Source organism: Sabethes cyaneus, chromosome 3 (genome assembly GCF_943734655.1).
Source record: "Sabethes cyaneus chromosome 3, idSabCyanKW18_F2, whole genome shotgun sequence".
Taxonomy (NCBI): Eukaryota; Metazoa; Arthropoda; class Insecta; order Diptera; family Culicidae; genus Sabethes; species Sabethes cyaneus.
This window is the reverse complement of record NC_071355.1, coordinates 72,760,284-72,783,487: the sequence shown is the minus strand read 5'-3', so window position 1 is coordinate 72,783,487 and position 23,204 is coordinate 72,760,284. Positions and strand designations below refer to the sequence as shown.

General features: G+C 39.1%; 2 protein-coding genes across 6 annotated transcripts; one reads left to right on the top strand and one right to left on the bottom strand.

The window, feature by feature from the left end:
- Nucleotides 1-798: 798 nt before the first annotated feature.
- On the top strand, nt 799-2,501 carry LOC128744106 (DNA repair protein RAD51 homolog 3). Its single transcript, XM_053840889.1, has 5 exons — nt 799-1,110; nt 1,389-1,495; nt 1,569-1,759; nt 1,815-1,946; nt 2,076-2,501. Exons 1-5 carry the CDS (start codon nt 947-949, stop codon nt 2,322-2,324), a joined length of 843 nt encoding a protein of 280 aa, XP_053696864.1. The 5' UTR covers nt 799-946; the 3' UTR covers nt 2,325-2,501.
- LOC128744104 (annexin B9) lies at nt 2,342-22,880 on the bottom strand. Of its 5 annotated transcripts, none has more exons than XM_053840885.1 (6): nt 22,737-22,880; nt 18,106-18,152; nt 10,042-10,524; nt 9,755-9,980; nt 9,511-9,692; nt 2,342-2,507 (listed from the first exon to the last, which is right to left on the bottom strand). In XM_053840885.1, exons 2-6 carry the CDS (start codon nt 18,133-18,135, stop codon nt 2,454-2,456), a joined length of 975 nt encoding a protein of 324 aa, XP_053696860.1. In that variant the 5' UTR covers nt 18,136-18,152; nt 22,737-22,880; the 3' UTR covers nt 2,342-2,453. The 5 variants fall into 5 exon arrangements, with proteins under 5 accessions (XP_053696860.1, XP_053696862.1, XP_053696861.1 ...); XM_053840887.1 differs by lacking the exon at nt 2,342-2,507 and adding an exon at nt 2,682-2,993; XM_053840886.1 differs by lacking the exon at nt 2,342-2,507 and adding an exon at nt 3,006-3,250.
- Between the last annotated feature and the right edge of the window lie 324 nt (nt 22,881-23,204).

Below are 23,204 nucleotides of genomic sequence, written 5' to 3'. Positions count from 1 at the left end.
CTGCAGCGACACTGGCATTCTATATATATTGATTATACTATCGTAATCGTTGGGAAACGAAATGTGAAACTGATTAAACTAGGATTAAACACGCTAGATCAGTACAAACAAATTGTGTTTATGTGCCTTGTCTGCGAAGGCAAATGATGCCATGTTGAGAATGACATTTGAACCATTTTTAATTTGCACGTCGTGCAAACCAACGGGGTTCAAATTAAAAAGTGTTCAGATTAAAAACGGTCAAACGAACGGGGGTCCACGGTATAAAGATTTTTTGACATTTACTGGGGCCCTTGCTGAGGATGTTTGCAGTAGGAATAATATCAACAACATCAAATTTCAAACTCCCGGATCCTCTCCTCCACTCTTTGCTCCCCTCTAACTTCCTATACATAAATGTGTCTCAGCCACCCCATCGACATCTCTATAACGAGCTGCAGTGAACGTCAGCGACAACATGTCCTGGGCTCAAAATTTGACAGCGGGCCCAAATCAGACTGCTGGCAGTTGAGTGAAATGCAGTGCTGACATGCTATCTCATTTTCGCACACACGAGATGTTGGCGGCAAAAACATGGTTGCCTGCCGATGGTGTGGTCCCAGCTAATGTCATTCTCGTTAGTGACGAAACCGCAAATTACTTCATGGGTGCAAAGGGTAGATGCTTTCGCCCTTCTGTTAATTCTGACTAATTAATATTGTCATCATTATCTGGCAGCTTTGGTTAGAAATATTCATCAGAACGCATCCAATAAAATATAAACAAAATAAAACAGCACTTCTGGCTGGGTTTTGGCTTTTGCATCGATTGTTTAACATCCGGGTTGTTGTGTCCTGCATATTATTTAATCGATTTTATTGGACTGTTTCCAGGTTTAAAACCAGTTGCTAACAAATATTTTTGTGCCATTAGCTTATTACAACATATACTCGTATGACTCGTATAAATGTTCTCCAAATCATGTCTAGATATTTGGAAAGAAGAAAGTCAACAACTAGGGATCGTTACTTTCTGCAAGGACTTGGACGTGGCCCTCGGAAGCAGCGGGGTGCCCGTGGGACAAATTACGGAGTTCTGCGGGCCTCCCGGTAGCGGAAAGACGCAGCTGTGGTGAGTTTTTTTTAATTAACCAAGATATTTTATTGAATCTGTGCGGCTGAAAACGGTTGGTCGAGTTCAGGTTGATTTTGAGCCGCAAGCTTATCAAACTTTTTTCTGATACAAAGTTATTGCCTTGATCAAAAATATGGGGTCAATTGCACATGAACAATTCGAAAAGACCTAATTTGTTGGAATTACTACTTTATGACGCCACAGACAGCAAGTTTATGTGAAGTAAATATACCTATTTTGGTTAATTGTATGTTCATCGTTACACAAATTTCAAGCATTCAACTATCGGTAAGCACTCAGATACCGGCCGAACTAGGAGGCTTGGGTGGCAAAACAATGTTTTTCGATACAAATTTTGGTTTCACTCCTCAAAGGTTAGAAGGTCAGTATTAGTGTCAGCAAACTAATCTTTTAATACCTCTGATCTCTGATATAGTTCTTTTTAATCTACTCAGAAATGGCAACTGGATGTGTTCAGCACTGTCAAAAGCTCGTAAGTGTACATAGGAAAGGTTTAGCTTACGCTATCAGGGATTTCACAGTAGACAAACTAATGGATGGAGTTTACTATAAACATATCCAACAATGTTCGGAACTCCTAGACGGAATCAATTCTCTGGAACGGTTGTTGAGAGCAGAAGAGAAAGTAGGTAACGCAGTAAGGTAACGATGAAAGTTTTTGTAATCTTACTTTTTTTTAGATTAGGCTTGTTGTACTAGATTCAATGTCGTACATCATCAGAAACAATATAGAAAACACAATGGAACGGATCAGGATAGGGTATCAAATTTTAACGAAACTGCATGCTTTGGCCAATCAGTATAAATGTGCTGTAAGTAAACCTCGAAAAGCTCTCACCTGATTTTTGCATGCAATTTAAAGGAAAGCGAAAACGTTTTGGTTACCTTACTTTATCAAAAAACAAGATTTCAATTATAAAGCGTAGGCATTTAATTTTTAGGTGATAATTACCAACGACGTAACAACCAGATTCAATCCAAACGATCCGAGCAGTAGCATGGTAGTGCCTGCACTTGGGGAAAGCCACAGTCACAAAATCAACCAAAGAATCATTCTTGGTCCGTCTAGCAATAGAGACGATGCACCAGGAACCATTTTAGCCTCTATCGGTAAAAGTTTGCTTCGGCCTTCTGCCACCGTTAAGTTTCACATCACCGAGGCGGGTATCAGGAGGTTTCGGAAAAAGTGATTATCCCAAGGTACCACATCAATGTGCTTTTATTGTGACCGTTTTTCGGCAGATAAATGATGCTTTTCTGGTTTATTTTGTTAAATAAATTTCGATTTTAATACGAATATGGTGGGTTGCTTGTTTGAATTAAAAGGACGCAATGGTCACTAAAACGTCTCGGTAGTCACCGCTTAGATCGTCCTAGAAAGAAAATGTTATACTTTGGTGAGTTTTGACCCAGCGTTACGTTTGGGAAACGTGCCTAATTGATTATGTGAACAACAGAACCTATTGCAGATTTAGATTCGACCTAGTACAACTTAAAGGATGTCATCAAAACCAAATTTTTAGACAACAAAGCTATTAAAGCCAGTTCAACATAGATATGGGAGATTTTCTCCATTTGTGTTAATTTGTGCGACAGTTTCAAATACAATCTTTGCAAATTTATCAATATTTTTGTGTAGTCCTTTTTACAACACATCAGATCTATATAATCCCGAAAAAAATCTTAAAGAAGATAAATATTCATGAAACATTAAAACAAAACATAAATAGAATGAACATAGATATTTAGGGATTGTTGCACTACTCTATGCTTCCATTGGGTGATTAATCCACAGCGCTCTAGATCTAGTAGGAGGCCAGTTCGGCAAGCAGGTCGCCCAAATCGCTTCCCAAGTCGTCCTATTAGGGGAAGTGGGAGAACAAACCGAATTATAGTTATACATATAGTTCGTAGTTGACCAACATTATTGGCGTAAAACAAAAGCTACACAAGCCCGAAACCAAGTTATTCTATTCGATGGACTATTGAAATGCAGGTCTATCAAATTTGGTGTAATCTAATCTTTTTTTCTGATCTTCACAGCAAAATTGCTTCTTTAACATTAGTAGGAGGCCAGTGTTGCCAACAGGTCACCAAGATCACCGTCACAATCCTCCTGGGAAAGAAACAGAAGGAATGAGAGGTGCTCATTAGCCAAATTCTTGAAGTTTATTTCATACGCAAGCGCCTTTCTATGAAGGCAAATTTATAAAAAACGTTTTTTCTGTTCAGTTAATCGCCTATAATAATTTTTCAATTGTTAAGAACCAGGGATGGTCCGATCACTTTGATTCAATTTTGACTCACTTGACAGTACTGTCTCAGCCGAGCAAAATAGGACAAAGTTAAGTATGGGACATTTGTAGAACTAGTTATTATCTACAATTTTGGTGAATAAAGAATTCCTGTATCCTTTATATCTACGGTGTTACAATACATACTAGTACCTCTTTAGTAACTAAGTGAACGTTCATTTAGTCACTAATGAGTTACTAGCGTTGTTGCGCCGTAACTGCAAAAGATACAGCAAAACTTTATTCAGCAAAATTGTAGATAATAACTAGTTCTACAAATGTCCCATATGTAACTTTGTCAATTTTTGCTCTGCTGAGACGGTACTGTCAAATGAATCAAAATTGAGTCAAAGTGATCGGACCATGCCTGTTAAGAACTAATAATAGCTACGGCGAACAACCAGTCAATAATTTATTCGCATCGGAAATGAGAAAACATCACCTATGTGGATGTACTTTTAGTATTTGTAGATTTAAAAAAAATTACAACCCCCATTTTCTCTGAACGGAAAAGGACAGTTAACTGTCTGTGTTGTAGAATATTTATTTATTTAAATATTAGTTATTATATGTAAATAAAATCCGCATTTTAAGTGGAATGGTGAATGACATATCATAAAACATTTCAAAACATTAAATGCAATATAGCCAATATAATTTCAGTTGTAAAAGCCACTTGTGGCGCTCTAATATGCTGCCATATGGTACAGAAGCAGCGCATTCTCGCCTTCAAGGTCCTCCTGTGGAGATTCCAAATGGAAAATACGATCCATATTCATCGAAATATAATTGTACACATAGCAATTTAACAGCAAAAAATAATGAAAAACCGTTCGGTAAATATTGCATTTATAGATCCATTAAATTTTGATAATTTCCACCAAAAAAAACAGTGCGCTTGAAGTAAATTTCTACCTACACAGAAGAATGATTGCTGATTAGATCGTTACATGGAATGTGTTTGATAAGTAAAGGTTAGTTACATAAAACACGAAAAAAGCTACTAGAAATATAGAAACTAAAAATGGCATTGTTTCGCAACATTTTATTTTCGCTCTCTCGGCTTAACATTATTTAAATAGAAAACAAATTTGCAATGTCGTACATGCTAAGTCTGAGTTCGTTATATCTCCGTTTACGTAGTAAGTTATTGCTGAACATGGTGAATATTTCGAGAATAAGGCATTTTTATTAAGGCTGTCGTGTCGACCCCAAAAACAGGTCGTGTGGTGATGTTGGTGCAAATTAAGAGAAAAAAAAGGTCGCCCATTCGTTGCAAGTTGCAAACAATAAATCATCGCAAGCCATCCATTAACAACAATAGCATTTGTGTGTTCGGTCTGTTCGGTAGGACTCTGCGGTTTACACATATCCGGAAATGGCCAACAGAGCACGTTTGTAATCGCCCGATGTGTCGCCCTGCAAGAAGTGTCAATTTTGATAATAACGTTTGTATTTACAAGGCTTGGTGCGTTCTAGGAACGATAGTAAAAAATGAGTTAAACAAAAAATTCTTTGACGTTTTATCTACAGAACAAGATGTTTCTCAAGACGAGTCTTGTTTAAGACGTTCAAATCAAGCTGACTAATTAAGCGTGAGCGATTTCTATACAGATCGTGCAAGACTTTCGTGGTGAATGGCTTTGACGGGTTTATTTTCTCATTGAAGGTTCAAAATAAAATACGGCACATTATCCTAATTGAAATTAAAATTCTGCTAACTAGATAAAGACAGAAAAATCAGTGCAAATCTATATCTAGAATAGAAAGTGCAACAAAACACATGTTAAATGTGATCGAATTCATGCACTGTTAATACAGGCTCTTGAACATAACAAAGCAAAGCAAAGCCTAGGTGCTACATTCCGTTATCGAAACTTGACCTTCTGTTTTTATACGACAGACTTCGCAGCCAGCTGTTAGAGTGCAGGACAATTGCAGGGCCAGTTGCTACGATCCTATTGACGCTAACAGCCTCTCCCAGTCGAGATTCGAACATACGACGACTGGCTTATTAGGCCAGCGTCATACCTCGGAGGCAACTGGGAGGTTCTTGAACATAACACATTTAACAAATAAAATAAATTTTCGGACAGACTGGCCCATAGTACGGGCAGCAAATAAGAGTGAATGACTGAAGTATAAAATGCTATGTCCTGCTTGCTATCTCCAAAAAAGCAAACCCATCATCGTGGCCCTAACAAGACAGCATGCCGAAAAAAACTTACAAGAACAATATAAACGTACGAACGAACGGTAGAAAACGTTCGGCGAGGGTTCTATCAAACGAAAATTTTTAAGAAGGCGTACGACTTAGTTAAGCGAAATGAGTTATAAAAACAAATTGTTTGACCTCCTCCAACGGTCTTGCGCGCCTTGGGCGTCTGGTCCCATGTCACAGGTTGCTCTTGACGGCAATTCCACTGCAAGGCAGAGCATCTTTTCTAAAGTTAGTGACCGGCGGCACTCCATGACGGGAGCGGCTTACAACAGCGTCTAACCCGGAGCGGACGGCTTAATCAATAAATGTGTTGTCCTGTGTCGTTGTAGGTGGAACCAGCACTTCGACAAACACCTGAATGGCGCCCAGGCGGAGAACAATGGTGGCGGGGAAAGCGAAGCAACAAACAGGGAAGACATGCCAGCCCCAACGATAGGCGAAGTTAAGGAGGCCATCATGCAGGCAAAGACCATCAAATCAGCTGGCAAAGTTGGCATCGGAGCGGATCTTATTGAAATGGGACTAGAAAGCTGGCCGTTTGTAGGCACCGGCTAGTTATTAGAATTTGGGATATGTAACTACTACCGGAGGAGTGGAAAGATGGGGTTATCGCCCGATTTATAACAAGGGCGACCGGCTTTGTCGAAGGTCGGTCAACAACGGATCAAATATTTACACTGCGGCAGATCCTCCAAAAGGGCAGTGAATACAGAGCTCCCACGCGCTATTTGTTCGTTGACTTCAAAGCCGCATATGATACCATCGACGGGAAAGAGCTATGGAAAATCTTGGACGAGAACAGCTTCCCCAGGAACCGCATCAAACTGATTTATTTTTCAATGAATGGTACACAATGCTGTGTTCGGATTTCGGGTGGATTGTCAAGTTCATTTGAATCACATAGAGGGTTACGTCAAGATGGCGGTCTCTCATGCCTGCTATTCAAGATGCGGGGCACGATCTTCAACAAATCTAGTCAACTCATCTGCTTTGCCGATGATATGGATATTGTCGGCAGAACATCTGTGGCGGTGGCTGAACAGTACACCAGACTAAAGCGCGAAGCAGAAAAGATTGGGTTAAAGGTAAATACGTCTTAAATTAAAGCACATGTTGGGCAGCGGAACCGAGGCCGACCGACGCCGCTTGGGCAGTAGTATAATGATCGACGGCAATGAGTTGGAGGTAGTCGACGAATGTGTCTACCTTAGCTCACTGGTAACGGAGGACAATGATACCTGCCGTGAGATTCGGAGGCGTATTATCAGCAGAAGTCGTGCTTCACAAGCAATTGCGGTCGAGCAGACTAATTCCCCGTACAAATTGCACCCTATACAAGACGTCGGTTGTTCTCTACGGGCATGAAATACGGACAGTGCTCGAGAAGGACCTGCGAGTCATCGGAATTTTCGAAAAACGAGTGCTATGAACGATCTTTGGCGGCGTACAGCAGAACGAAGTATGGAGGCGGAGGATGAACCATGAATTCGCACAGCTCTATGGTGAACCCAGTATCCAAAAGGTGGCTAAAGCTGGACGGATACGATGGACAGAGCATGTTTCAAGAATGCCGGACAACTGCACTGCAAAGGCGGTGTTTGCCTAAAATTCGGTAGGAATAAGACGACCAGGAGCGCAGCGAGCAGTATGGTTAGACCAGGTGGAGCGAGATCTGGTCGAGAGTACTCGGTGTCCGAGGAATTGGAGAGCGGTAGCCTACAACTTAGTTAGTTGGAGAAACCTTGTTCAACCGGCTTTGTCTTAGGACGGCAAGCGACTCAAGTAAGTGAGTAAGTTGCCTCGAACGCTAAAACCCTGATAATCTTAGGTGGATACAAGAACTACTAACAAAAAATCAACTCGAAACATTCTGCATGCATGCCAGGACAAGTTGTAAGAATGGTACTGGCTCGAGATGCGCAATGAAGCCTCTTGTTCAAGGGCACTTCCTGGTTGTAGTTGAAAAGTGTAAACAGCCTAAAATGGAAAAAGGGCGAAAATTCCGACACTCAAGCACGGATAATAAGCGAAGTGAATGAATGAAGTGCAGAATACTGAAAAAAAATACTTGAACGACCACAAGACATTCAATTATATCTAAAAATGTCAATCCGTCAATTTTCAAACGAAAAATTCTGCTGTCAACTCTTGATGGCAAGCTGAAAAATGTACTGAGGCGTAGCCTTAAGAATTGCGAGATTCACCAAGTATGCAAAAACGTTGAACGCCAAAAAAGTATTGTGAAGTTGATAGAATACAACAGGCCATAGTGAGCTGGGCATGTAGCAGTGATGTCAAATATTGGATGTTCCACCAACGAAGATGATATTCAGTAGAGACCCGGATCGAAACCAAAGAACTCATGGCTTAAGCAGCGCGTGTTAAGGGCGAATGGAGACGTATAACTCAGGACTTAACATTCGAGGATCGAACCCTGGATTCGATAAAAGAACGAGAATCGGTTTGCCATTTGTTAGTTGCCGGGAAGCGCCAACTAATCAATCAAATGTTTTGGAGACATAAATTCGTTGATAGTCGTACCATTTTGTGTTAAAATAGTGTTCTGCATGTAATATACACGGTGACTAGACGCGGTAGTAGTTTATAAGTATGATTTATTGACAATTATTGTTGGGAATAGGTAGTGAAAAGCCAGAGAAACCTAGTTCTCTAAGATCAAAAGTTTTTCAGCTTTCTGTACTGTTTAATTGCTTACACTACCCCTGAGTCATATTTAATACTGCAAGCTTTTCAATGTAATAAAAGCATAGCAAATATGCAAATAGCCAGGAGATTAGGAAGAGATTATTTAATCTTCCTGGAGAGCTAGGAAGATTAAACACTTGCCTTTCAATGATGTGTTTGAAAGCGAATATTTTATAGTAAAAAATGAGCGATGAAAGAAGGACCCCTCATACTTCATGTGCAAAATTGAATTGTTTTAGGCAATAGTTAGTTTAACATTTACAGTCAACCCGTCAACTACCAATAAAAGCTGTGAATACTAATAAAACGCAAACTTTCGTAATTCTACGTCAAGGGTGGGATGCGCTCTTAGGATAATGCCCTTCAAACTCTTTCTCATGGGAAAAAATGTCTGATACTGATAGAGTTAAATTCTTTCAAAAACGAGTTAAAATGACATTTGGAAGAACTGAAAAGTCCGAGATTAAAATATTACGTTAGGAAATTTGCCACTTGAATTTTGTCTCAACTTAGAATATAGAGTGGTTTCTTAAATATGTTACCCTGGTAATCTGCTGGTCCAACGCACTGAATATCCAAAATTTATATGTTTGTATGCCAGCGCACAAATTTCCTGAATATTCGTTGGCTTTGAGAATTTCTTAAAGAATTATCTCTATGGGGATATTATTTGGAGTTTTCCAACATTATAATATGATGTGATTTTCCTCAATGTTTTGAAATAAGTTTAACGTTCTACAACATCGAAAGAAGTAGCGAAATTATAAGCATGCAATTATGAATGATTGTGAATACATGATCTATTAAGCTACCTCCCGGAACGAACAAAGCACCATAGAAATCCATATCTAAGCCGTTCATTATCATTCACATAATCAACAGTCCGTTATAATGCGTGGTTTTGAGTGCAAAAATATCGAAAGTAAAGGAAAGTGTATGTGTAGGGAAAATATTTGATAACAGATGTGAGTTAAACCGATTGTATCATAGCCCGTACTGGCACGGAAGCCACGGTCCGATACACGAGCGGAAGATATTAGATAGGATTAGACACTACCCCAGACAGAACGGGCCGAAACTTTATCAAAAATATTTACCGGCGGCTTTAGAATCGAAACAAAATCAACTAAGCAGCGCTTGGTAGCGGATATTTACCTTAATCCATGATTCCAGCGACTTTCCGTACATCTCCTGGAAAGCTTCCTTGATGTCGCCCAAATCGATCTCGGAGCGGCTAACGATAATACGAATCAACGTCTTATCGTTGGTTCCCAGTCCGGCCATCGAATGATGCAATCGCTTGGCAAAGTATGCAACCTTCGATCGGACACAACGTACTAAAAACATAACATTATCAGCATAAACTTAGAATGAACTCGTCACCTACCCCAATACTCACCAATGGCCTTAAAGCCTTCCTCGACGGCGCCACTGAATTCACGCTTAATAGCATCCTCGATCGGATGACCAGCGAGGTTTTCGTAGGCTTCGAATACAGCACGCAATTGCTGGTACGATCTGGTGACCAAAATCTGGTTGAAAATGGACTCATCTGTTCCCCACTGGCCTTCGCCGGCGTCAAACAAACCCTGGGCATCAGCTGCAGCTGCACCTTCATCAACACCCTGTAACATAATTCTAGAGTTAAAGAATTTTTCCATCATCGTAAACGTCGTACACACTTACAGTATTTTCATCGCGATTACCCTGAACCAGCGAGACACACAAACGCTTGAATGCTCCACTGGTATCGCCCTTCAGATCGGATTCCAACGAGACACCATACAGTTGCTCGTAAAACTCAGCAATAGTTTTAATGCCATAGTTGGACAGGGTGCACAAAATCTCGATGATAGCTTCCTCGTCGGTACCGATACCAGAGATGGCGTCGTGCAGCTCCTTGGCATAAAACTGTGGCAACGGAGTCATCAAAGCCAGAATAACATCCTCGAATTTGCCGCCCAGTTCCGATTTCAGATCGCTAATTAAATCCTTGCCGTAGGCTGTCTTGAAAGCCTGTGAAATTTCCAAACGCTGCACAATTCCACGACGAGCCAGAACTTCAATGATGGCCTTCTCGTCGGTTCCGAAACCTTTCATGGCCTTGCGCAACGTTGCGGCATCCTCGGTGGCGTCGAACGGATCGGCCGGGTAGACCGTCGGGGTGCACTACAAAACGTGATATTTCATGAAAAAACTTAGATTGGGTACTTTCATTGTTCAGTAGGTGTCATTATAGTAAATAGGTTAAATTGTGTCATTATTGCTATTAGCCCCAATTAATGCGACTGATTGGTTCCCTACTGTTTGTCTTCACTCACCGGTATCGTAACATACTCATCTACAATCGGTTCCACTTCCTCCTCGTCGTATTCGTCATCTGAGTCGGACATTCGGCCTATCGAGTCAAACTTGTCGTACAAATATATTCTCGACCCACAATGGCGCGGCCCACGCAGAAGCCCGCGTGTTCTCTGCATAAGCTGTCCACATGAATTATTCAGCACCTTTCACAGCAGTGGGAAAGCGTGAATTTGGAGCACGAATTATTCACATGTTACATGTCTCTACTCGTTCCTACCTTCTACGCCCTACGTTTGACACAACCCATGCAGCATTCCCATGATAGGTCTATACAGTGGTGAACTACAGATAATGAGCATAACTTTACGAAATTTTGGGCCACAACTTTTTCCGATCACATTTTGACTGGTTGTCGGATTATGTGGGCCGCACCTACAAACTAACAGCAACATCATTTATCAGCGTTGCCCTTTCGGTGTGTATACTAATGCCAACGGTAGCGGTGGAGGGCGAAGTTTTCTTTCTACCGTTTTTCCGCACAATTCGATTTAGTGTTACTGTGAGTCGAATAGTAAGCGAGCGGAATGCCGAAGAGCGAAATAGTAATAACGACTTGCCGGTAGTCAAGGCTAAATGAGTAATTTCTGGGAATTTTGTACGCGCCGGGGAAGAAAAAAAAAAGTAGAAACTAATCAATACCACGGTGAGATTCAGTTTCTCCGTTAGAGGTGCTGCTTTGAAAGGGGGGAAAACTATAACGACTTTCGCGGTGTTCAAATTTATTGTCATGAGAATGGGGGCGACATGTTTTGGATTTTCCCGCCAGTAATGTGTTGAAAACTATAGAAAAGTAGGTTTCAAATTTAATTATTTTAGAAAGTAGTCTCAACTTCGCATTAATTAAAAAAATGAAATCTTATCAAAAAGCGATTATTTCCTGTCACCAAATCACAGTAGCGTTAATCGAATTATTTGATTTATTGGGCGATGTACACACGGCTATCTGTAGTAGCTGTTGTGGACATAAATGCCGTATCTGAAATGCACTAGCTAGATTATCACTGATTCGCAAAACTCAATAAAGATATTTTTAGCACACCATAACTGAATGGTCTATGTTTAAAATACTGCGTATTGTATGCAGTTGCCTACATTTTAGGTGATATTAAGAAATATGACAGTTTTCACAGATTGTCTAAATCTCAATAATAACGCTTTTAGTAGATAAGTTAAAGGCTTATATATCAATGCAATTGGTTATGTCAACACGACACGGAGTCATAATTTGAGGAGAAACTCAAAATACTGAAATTTAATTTCCGGTCAGTGAGTGTCCTGCTGATATATTGAAATATGGGTAAGAAATCCGGATGCTGCAGTTGGATAATAGGCAAAAAGGCATAAACTTGCAATGAATGTACGGGTAGAGAATTTCTATATTTAGATTTTGCTAGAATACATGAAGCATACGGAAATTAATCTGGACCAGCGCTCTGTAGCAGTCATATTACATCTAAACAAATACTCTCTTAATCTCTTTAAGAACTAGGTCATTTCTATGCACTGGAAAAGCGACTTCTGCCTATCAACCGAAAACACACAACTCCTCTCTTTTTTGCCAGATCGAGATCTAGAGCATTTTTCAGAAATAAGCAGTAAATCTTGTAATTTACTTGACTCTATCATAACGTACAATCATTTCAATGTATACAACCCAAACTTATGAATTTGTTCGAAAATAAATAGGTGTTCACTTTATGAAATGAACAATTCTTATTTATTGATTTTAAAACAGTATACGATACAGTCGAACGAAACCAGCTATGGCAGGTAATGGACGAACATGGTTTTGCGGATACACTAACGCGACTGATCGGAGCAACATTGGATTCTATTATGTTTCGTGCGGATCTCGGGGACACACTCGAGTCCCTAAGTGACGCGGCAAAGGATTAAACAAGATAAGTGTTTATCTTGAATACCTTTCAACATCGCTTTTGAGAAGGTGATCCGATGACGGGGCATCGAAACTTATAGGCCTTGCAGCTAACTTGGATGTTATGGCGATGGCGAAGGTAATCAGTCTACATTAGACTGAAAATGGTGCTAGGCGGATTTGGCTAAAAATAAATACGTCGAATATGAAATATATATGCACTTCGCAGAACGTTACGATCAAGTTATGCATACGCCGCCTCCAAAACCCTTATTAAGCCTGTAGTTGTTTATGGATTTGAAACGGTAGGCCGGTAGATTATGGTGGCTACTGGCTACCCTATATGGCATAAAGCCAATTGGCACAATAGATAATTTAGCTAGATTTTGTTGTTTGGTGCTAACTTACACACAGCAATTGACAATTATTCCTATGAGGCGAATCAATACAAGGACCAAGAGAGAATAACTCGTAGTCGGTAAACCTACTAAAACGAATAAGCCAAAAGTGATTCGCTGGGCACCGGATGGAAGACTCAATTCAGAAGCAGAAAGCACAACTCAGTGGTCAACGGTAAGCGATGCTCGATAATTTTTCGCATGATGGAGGTGGCGCTTCATGTGAGAAATCAATAGTTGGATACTGTGGTGTTTCTCGATAAAGAGTCCTTGACTACGTTGGTCAGTCGATTCAGTGGCTAGTCTCCAATCGTCACTTGGACCAGTAATATCAACCCCATTGAAACAATTCTAGGAAGGTGGAATTGATGATTTCCGCGAGAGGATCGAAGGAAGAGTTTCTGTTGTTTAACGGCAGAATCGTATCGGAGTTGCAGCTGCCAAAACAGAACGTACGGTTCGCGGATGTTGTAAAGCGCTATCACCATTTGGCTGGACTTCCCGTGGAAGACGATCTATTGTTTATTGTTTATTTGTTACCAATCAACAGACCCAGATGGTCCTAATGATGCTTTAAGTATACTATAAGCGGTACTCACGACCCTTGTCGACTTAGATAATCTATACTTGTTCGCGCCGCTGAAGTCAAGAGTCGCCAAACCTGGTGACTCGATCACAGTTCGGTCGAGACTTGGATGCACAATCTACGGTTCGAGTTCGAGGAAGAAAAAGCCGTGCATTCACACTTTGTAGCCGTCGCGGATCCATTTCGATAAAACGCTTAGCTTAAGCGTGACTCCTTTCGGAGGTTACCGCCAAGATCAAGTTTGCCCGGATGAGACTGCTTTTTTACAATCTGATTGGGTTGAAATTGCATGACATGACTCAGAATCAGCAGTATATATCCGAAGATGCAGCAGTTACTTCATTCACTTCACCAGAACCTGTTCATGAGCAGGTCCAGTCCAGTCCAGCTATAATGCTGCTTATAAAATCCTCAAGGCGACGACGATAAGAGTAGAGAATCATTATGAAACGGGGTTACTGTGGACAGATGATACGCGCCGGTTTTCCGATAGCTATCCGATGGCCGTTCGGAGGATGAAAGCACTTCGGCGGAAACTGCAAAAAGATCCAGCATTGAATCAGGGGACCAAGTGGTTTGGTGAAACTAAGCCTTTGCGATCCGGAGATTTGATGTATGTGCATATGCACTCTTAAATGATTCTACCCGTACCCGTTATACACTTTTAGGGCATTTTGAGTAGTTTCAACCTAGTTTTAGCTAAATCCGACCTATTTACGGGTAGAATCATTTAAGAGTGTGGGGATGGGAATAACCAGAATTGCTGGATTCGTGGAGAGGAACCCATTATGTCGAGTGATGGAAGGATCCGACAGGCCTGGGTACAAACGAAAAATGGATGTTTCAAGTGGGCAACTGGGAGATTTCGGAGGATAACTCGGATCCGTGTTGGATTTCCGGCGCAGGGTTTCTGGCAGAGGAATTATGTCAATTGGCGTTATGCCAAATAGTATGAAGCAAACTGACTTTATGCCAAATGGGCGGCCCCCTCAGACGACAGAGCGGCGAAAACGGTTTTCTTCAAAAGCACCGCCGACACCAGGAACAAACGACCAAAGCGACTTACAACTTAAAAGGTGTGAATGAGGAGGAAGAATAGGAAGCCAAGGTTCTAATCTGATCCTACTTCTCAGAGAAGAAGAATGCATCAAAAACTGGGTGGTCTGTTTGGCACAAACTAGCTCTCCTATCTATGAAATTGATTGAACATACATCGCTAGCCATTATGCGGTCAAAATTAGAAAGAGTTGCATCATTGCCAAGACTTTCCCGAGTAAGAGTTTCTGTAAATGTCTAGTTGTTCTATGGCTTATTAAGTACTAGATTTATGCTTGTGCAGGCAAAAACTGCAACTACCCATATTTGTCTAGACATCTGAGCTGGAAATAAAAAAGAAACTTCTAAACAATCATTCATAAGCCAAGATCTTGGAAGCTGAGCCTTGGTTGTGGAATTTGCTCTGCAATATTTGAGATTCCTTTGAGAATCGCATCGATGTGGCAATTTTTATTGGAATTCTGAGTTTCGATGAATCTAGATTTCAGCTTGTGAAAAACATATGGGTCATTCCACGGGAAATTTACAGTCAAATTTTTTTTTCTCTTCGGAATATTTTTTTTACGTTCTTTGTTCAAAAAAAAATCGACTCGTATTTTTGTATTTCGATGTTACTGTTGGAATTCGCAAGATATGATTTTTAAAGTATTGTAATCCGAAAAAATCATTATTTTTTAAATACTGATTGTAAACATAGTTTGTAATATTGAAAAATGACTTTCTACCAGATGTGTTCACTACTCCACAAGCTTTCAAAATTGATATACCATACCTCCTCTCGATTGTTTTTCAATAGTTAAATAGTGCACTTTTATAAACAATTGCAATTTTTTCAAAGTTGGAACTTTTTTTCTCGACTTTTTTTATTTTAAAATATTTGTTCATCTTTCTCGAAGAAGCATGCAAAATTTGGAAATGGAGAAATGGAAACTCTAGAAGCTATGAATTTTTATATCGAAGCGCGCACGATTTTTTTAACAAAGAACGTAAAAAAAATATTCCGAAGAGAAAAAAAAATTTGTAAATTTCTCGTGGAATGACCCATATACAAAATATTACCTAGAATGCGTACCTCGTGTAGGGCTGTGCTCTGATTTTACTTAATTGGCTGTATCACCTCAACCATACTAAATTTGAAAATGTTTTGTATGAAACACTTATTGAGCTTATTATTATCTACAAAACTTTTGAATTAAGTATTGCTCTTTTTTTTAAAGGCACACTTCCGCTTAATGATTCCAGTTTTTAAAAACAAAACAAGCATACCTACATAAACTATAGCTGTTGGTTCTGTTAACTTCAGCAAAATTCAACATTCGACTTTTGCTTTTCATTCATAACAGACACTAGCAAAATGAATCGGTCGTCAATGGCAACCACGACGCTTGTATGAGAAGAGCGAGAATTTTAAAAATGATTCAGATACACAACCTCCAGCGGATTAATAAGAACAAGCAGTAAATAAAACGATGACACAATCATGTTTATTAGATACATTCTTCAATATGTACTTGTAAGTAGATGTATCAGGAATTTTTTACAACCTGCCATTAATAAGGCGGGCATGAGTCCGATGATACAAACTTGTATATTTTGTCATTGGCTATGAAAGACCTTGTGTTTCAACAGAAAACATTAATGACGAATAACGTTAAACCGATCAAGAAACTCACACACCCCAACGTGAAGAATCATCAAGCTTTAGCTCAACATGAATTTTAGTAGAATGAGAATTTTGGAATGAAGCAGATCGCATCACATAACCGTCACAATAATTAATTATATACACAATAATTTTAATTCTTCTCTAGTGTAAGAAACATTACGAACATCTTAAGTATAATTCTAATTGAAACATTGACTAGAAATTTTTTCGGGCTGTCCTTGAACTTCGGTCAGCCGGTTGGTCAGCTCCGTTGCGGTACTTTAACCAACTCTAACTGCGCAATAAATTGCGAAATGATGAATTGCTGCTAAACGCAACACCAACCGGGGCTCATGGGATGGGAATTTGGAAATAACCTGTACATAGATTTCCTACAGGTTAGATTCGTGCCTCCAGCTGAAGTCCCACTATTGAAATAGTTCTAGATGCCTCAACATGCAACATCAATTATCGTTTCATGCTGATGGCCTATTTTATCGCCCGTTTACCCCACGCTGTTCGCTTGATTTTATTGATTGAACGTGTCAAATTAAAATAGTTGTCAGTAGATCCTTTGTGTTCCTATTACAATTTCGTAGTACATACATAACTGAGCGAATTAATTACTAAATTTCAATACATCTAAAATCTCAGGCTCAGCTTATTGTACCCCATCATGCCCTTCGGATAGGATATCCGCTCTTCTCGTGTCGGCGTCGATAAGACTAGACACAGACTGTAACTGTCTACGTTGCGGGGTGAGCATAACATAGTATAGAAAATGGGACAACGAATGACCCTACCATGAATATCCATTACTGTATTGAATAATTCTGTTTGTTTTTTTTTCTACGAAACATCTCTAGGGTTTTACAACCACAACCATTGAGATAACCTTACTGGAAATTTTGAATGTCTAGGCAAAAGAGATTTCTCTGCGTTTAAAACCAGAACACCCTTTATTATAAACTTTGATGATTAATCGCGTGATGGTGGGGCGAGGCCCACCGACGCTTGCGGATGATGTAAGCCGTAAAACGTTTTCTGTGAATGCTGTTCCCTTCGCGCTCAAATCAATTTTTACCACTGCCCTGCTGGTAACAATGGTTCAGTTGATCAAATGAGTGTTGGTTTCAATGGAACAAAATCGTCATTTTTTTATTTATTATGTGCACTCAGCACAATTTGCAATCTGTATAATTTTTGATAAGCGGAGGTTTTTCTTCAATTGAACTCCAATTTAATTTTTCCTTGTCAAGCTGAGCCATGAAGTTAGCAATTCTGAAATATTTTATGGAATATAGAACATACTAGACATAGCTGTGCAGAAACTAAAACAACCTAGGCGATTTGATTACCATTCATTAAGCGATAGTTAGCAATCCGACGGATTGAATCATCAAGCTTCGCTTTCTGGCTGCTGTGTCAAATAAGCAGTTTACTTGTCGGTGTGTGAAAAATGTTTTAATACTAGCTATATAGTAGGTAGTCAGATACAGTCATCGGCTGCCATATGACCGTGAAAATTCCAAGATAATCTAATAGTGTGACGTGTAGTAATTTGTGTGCCCATCACGATAGATAGTCAATACCACTATTCTAGCTAGAATACAGCAGCGTCTAACCACGTCCGTCAGTACTGCATGTCGGTGTGGTCTGGCCCCTTACTGTACCTACTGGGTATTGTTCTGCAATCTGTGGGATAATATATCTTGTCGCTATACACTCGATGCTATGCTAAAGTTTGTGTGTTGTGTTCGGTTTAGTGCTTTGTTTGCTTAAATTATTACATGTTTCTGGCTTACAACAATAAATGGTTACTTACTTGGAATGGATAGTACTGCGATGAGCTCATGGTTGTATTTTATTTGGCTGTAAGTGGAAGAAACAACAGGAATGTTGAGTAAAAAATAAAAACTGAATAATGCCGGATTGCATAAATGACGACCAACATTTCAATAGGGCCCAAGTACAACTTGCAAACAAACCAAGTGAGGGATCTTTTTTGTATGATGGTCCAGCAAAAAAAACCCTCACTTGGTTTATCTACAAGTTGGACTTGGGGCCTGTTGAAATGGTGTTCATCAAAATCAAATATGTAGTAGAATCAAAAGTTACGATTTTCTCAATAAGAAAACCTAGCATTGTAACTGTTTTAGGCGATTACAGAATCCTTTCGATGAGCAGTTGCGATCAGAAACCGATTTGCACGTACATGTAGGTAATTAAAGAAATGACACAGAAGTAACTAGCTGAAACGAATCTAGCGTAAAATTAGCGTAATGTGGTTTTTCTCACTTCACTTCAATTTTATTGTGAAGTAAAAACGATAATAGAAATCTAACACCACAGACAAATAGACATGACTCTTTGAAGAAAATCCCACAAAAAATATCGTCGAGCACATATTGCCTTGCCACTCGGACAAACAAGCTTTTCTAAAGTAACCTTCCTTTCCTCTCCTTTCGTTAAAAAGCGCCACTTGGACGAATACGGGGATATTTTCTATCCAGCATTAAATTTGGAATGACGTTACAGCGTGCAAAGAATAAAACAGTGAGCGTGTTATATCTGTGCTTACACCTTAAATCAGCAACCCACTGTAGCAACGTAATGTACCTGTTCGATTTAATGTAGCGTTGCGTTCAACAATGAGAAAGGTGGCAAGGCCACTACTAAATGCCGCAAGTTTCCAATCCCTGCATGAGGTAAATAAGAAAAATAGTTTTCCATTCTAAGAGCTCACGCTCAGCAAATCTATCCATAGGAAGACAAACCTTACCGCGGGGCGGTCCAGCTCAAACAACGTATTCATAGTTGCTTATTTGAATCGAAATGGAATTTACTTACGAATATTCATAAGAGCTATTTATAGATATACGATGCACTCTGATTGAATGAATTAGATTGAATTTGCTGAACAAAATAGAAAGAAAACTATTGTGTATCCATTTAATGTCATCAGTTATGGACGTAAATAATACGTAAAACGCGGTCTGGTCTAACAAGCCAGTCATAGTATGTTCGAATCTCGACTGGGATAGTCTGTAAGACTCGTAACTGTCTTTTAGTCTACAGTCAGCTATCAAAGTATGTAGAAAAAAGACAGAAAGTTTCACATGCAGGTATCAGGTCCCGTACCATGTGCAACGCTGGTAGGAGTGTTTCAAAAAGTATGTCACAATGAATGGCTATTCGAGATAGAACGGACTAATTAAGGCTTTAGGAGTAGCACGTGAACCTTAGGGACGTTTACTTGAGTATCAACTAATGGCTATTCAAGTACCCACTCGAGTGATTGAGTATACTATCCACCTTTTCGCGTGCGTAATGGCGGCTAGTTAAAGTCAATAGGATCGTAGCAACTGGCCCTGCAATTGTCCTGTACTCTAACAGCTGGCTGCGAAGTCTGTCGTATAAAAACAGAAGGTCAAGTTTCGATAACGGAATACAGCACCTAGGATTTGCTTTAATGGTGGCTAGTGGGTACAACTACAGAGACTGTAGGTTACATACAGAGGCGACAAGGCACTCAAAAACTACTAAATTTTGAATCAAAATGGAGAGTACCATCACAAATGAAGGTAACTCTCCGTTATGATTCAAAATTTAGCGACTTTTGAGTGCCTTGTCGCCTCTGCAACCTATAGTACAATTTTCAGACAACGTTAGCATGCCTTTGGCAACTTTATTCACGTCAAGTTGATATTTCCAGCCTTGATTGTTGTTGTAGAACTTTCAAGCGTAAGTGAGCGGAGTTACCAAAAACAAATAAACATAGTCAAAAAGTGTACCCACTAGCCGGAAAAGGTGGATACTATGAAATAATACTACAAGGCGCACGTGAGAGCTGGGAGTCCACATGTCACCCTTGAATCGATTATCTGGAGTGATAACTTATTGATATATTGTAGAGCATCCAGCCGCGTAAAGGAATATAATACATGAGGGCTCAAGAAACATCAGATTTAAAAGAAAATGATTGAAAAGTAAGATGAATTACCACTAGCTATTATCTACAATTTTTCTGAATAAAGTTAGTCTGTATCTTTCGTATTTACTCTTATGTGGACCAATACACTCGATTACTACCTGATAATAACGAACTCGATGCATTTAAGTTAAGTTATTTTCACCAAGTAAATCAATTAACAGTAAATGCTAAGTGACATTCAGAATGGGATTTTTTAACTACCTTAAAGAACCATTTCCCAGCTATAGACCCATATAATTTTAGTAATAATTAGCTTAAACTTCAAGTAAACCGAGGAGTTATCCCTAAGAGTGCTAGCAGAATTTAAAATATTATTAAAGGGGATTTTTTTCACATTTAATTTTATTGCAATACCTAGAACTGTTTCAAAGGTACTTTACGCACAAAAATTGCAACACAAAATATTTATTCCCTACACAATTATTTCGCAGATAATTACTATTGTTACTTGCATACAACTTTTTTTCAGATTGAAAGTCTTTCTAAAGAATTTCGAAAGTAACAAATAGTTTAGATATTTTTATCGTCCCTGAGTTATGGTTGAAAAACAAATGACTAAGGACGGCGCATGACCGTTCATTAGATTTCTAGAGCAACGATGATGAATCACCGTTAAAAATTTTGTAGAAGACTTCTAGCTTATATTTTACCTGGATTTTTACGGTGCTTGGTCCATGAGAAATTAAAGTAATAAAGAACGAAAATAATGCTGTCATTAAATAGGATTTAATAAAAAGAAATTATATTTTCTAGTTTTGCTCGATTGCTAAAGAAATTTGCGTTCGTTTCTTTAAAAAAAATTGCTCTGCGATGCTTAGTTCAAACGTTATGAATTCTTAATATAAGCAATGTCAGTGATGATAATCGGGCAGTTTCCGTTGGAGTTTTCTGGAAAAATTTAACTCGACACTCTTTTTCAAAATTATTGTACAAAATGGGCTGAAGGGTTTCATACCTCACATAAATTGACTGAAATATTTATTTCCAGTTTCCAGTAAACATACTTTTAAGAACGAATTCTTTTAAAATTTATTACAGTCAGTCCACAATCATGTATCTGCTGCAATTGTGGGTGTAAATTGTGTTAATAGTCAACATAATTATTAGTTGATTTTCGTTTAGTTTTGTTTAATTGATTTAATATTTTCGGCTGTTCAAAGTAGGTGCACAAAACAACAAATTTGATTTGCTTTAGCTTCCATTCAACTATTTTTAAACAAACTGTTGACACATCAGTTTGCTACCGGAACATCATCGTGCTCACTCACTTGGCCACACGAGCACCGAATGGGCATTTGTTTGTATGTATGTACATTCCATGATTTTTTGATGAGTTGAAAAACTGTGTACTTCCAAAATTTCGCTTTAGACAAAATAAAAAAAAATAATTTTAAATCCTTTATATACATGCTATCAATAAATTCTAGCAATCCTAACATATCACGTGTTACCGAAAAATGTCTCAGTAATTAGGGCAGCTGTGAAACCTTTTGAGATAGATTTGCTTGGTATCTTGGTTAGAACTAAAGAATACTACTGTATTTACACGGTGTGTTTCGTGTACAAATTATAATCCGGTGGTTGGAAAGTTTGATCTATCCTACAGATCCCACAAACGAGAGAAGAAATAACAGATGTGAGTCACATCATGTGACACATAACACTTATAACACTCCATCTGTTATAAATCATATTTCACCGAAAATAAGCAGTTCAAACCAATAACTGTCAACGTTATGTTAAAAGAACCACTATTGGGTAAACTACATCGGATGTTCGCTTCACAAATACGGAAAAACCCGCGAGTAGGTGAGATTGGTATTTGGTAATTCTTTCAGTAAACTAGACTCACTTAACGCCAGCTTTCTCTTTGAGTACGAGTTCGATTACGTGTCACCCGTTCGAATCAGGTGTCAGCAAACAACCGCGCTGAACTGTGAGGGTCACAATAGCTTCGCTACAAAATATGTAGCTGAAATCACCGTTAATTTTAGCTGCACTCTGTGTACATATATATATGCATGTACACTAGTGTAAGCTTCGATTTTTCTGTTTTGATTTGCAACGTTTCAAATCACGGTTGATCTACTTATTCCATTTCGGGTTTCGTGACCTCCATTTATAGCATACGTTTGCGGCTCTTAAATTGTGTGATAACATTGTAATGCTGATAGCCTTCAATAATTTTATCTAAATATTTTGCGTATTTCAGTCGAATTGTTACGTAGCTTAGATTCCTTTGACGATCTTCTTTGCAACATTACGAGACAACGCCCAAACGCAGAAACACTTGCAAATTGATCGTATATGATCTTGTTGCGACTTCACCTCCAACACTTTGATCTTATAGCACATCACCGGTTTCGCAAATAATAGTAGGCACAGAGTGAGTAACAGACAGATAAAATATTTCCTACTTCGTAAAAGATATAAAATGAAAAACATAAGATAAATGAAATCACCTCTCTTCTCCGAATCTTTACGGCACACCAATGAATACTGAATTGAAAAATCACACACCGCAACGATTTCAAGTGTAGGATGGGATGTGAAAAAAATTGTTTGCTTCGATGTTAACTCGCGACAAACTGCGATCCGGACGGTACGAGAGTTGAACAGAAACTAACGCGGTATTTGTTCCGGCGAGCTCGTAACTTCCTCTTTCCCGACAAAGGTTAGTGTGGTTGTTCGCCACCACATACCACTACCACTGTGGGCTAGGCTTTTAGTATTAATTCACATTTCCGGATTAGCTTAGATGTAGTCTGCCAATCAGGCTTGTCCTACACTCAGTGAACTTATTTTGCTTTTTTAACTATAACACCTCAGCCGAGCAATATTGAAAAATATTATATTTGAGGCATTTATAGAGTAAATTATTATCCATAAGATTGCTGAACTAAGTATTGCTCTATCTTTAGTATTTACGG

Excerpts from the sequence above, each read along its gene's own strand:
- LOC128744106 (XM_053840889.1), top strand. The coding sequence starts at position 947 with ATGTTCTCCAAATCATGTCTAGATATTTGGAAAGAAGAAAGTCAACAA. Across the intron at positions 1,496-1,568 it reads CACTCCTCAAAGGTTAGAAG|AAATGGCAACTGGATGTGTT; the intron begins GTCAGTATTAGT and ends TAATCTACTCAG. Across the intron at positions 1,947-2,075 it reads CCAATCAGTATAAATGTGCT|GTGATAATTACCAACGACGT; the intron begins GTAAGTAAACCT and ends TTTAATTTTTAG.
- LOC128744104 (XM_053840884.1), bottom strand. The coding sequence starts at position 18,135 with ATGAGCTCATCGCAGTACTATCCATTCCAA. Across the intron at positions 10,525-18,105 it reads CGCAGTACTATCCATTCCAA|TGCACCCCGACGGTCTACCC; the intron begins GTAAGTAACCAT and ends CACGTTTTGTAG. Across the intron at positions 9,693-9,754 it reads GGAAGGCTTTAAGGCCATTG|TACGTTGTGTCCGATCGAAG; the intron begins GTGAGTATTGGG and ends TTATGTTTTTAG.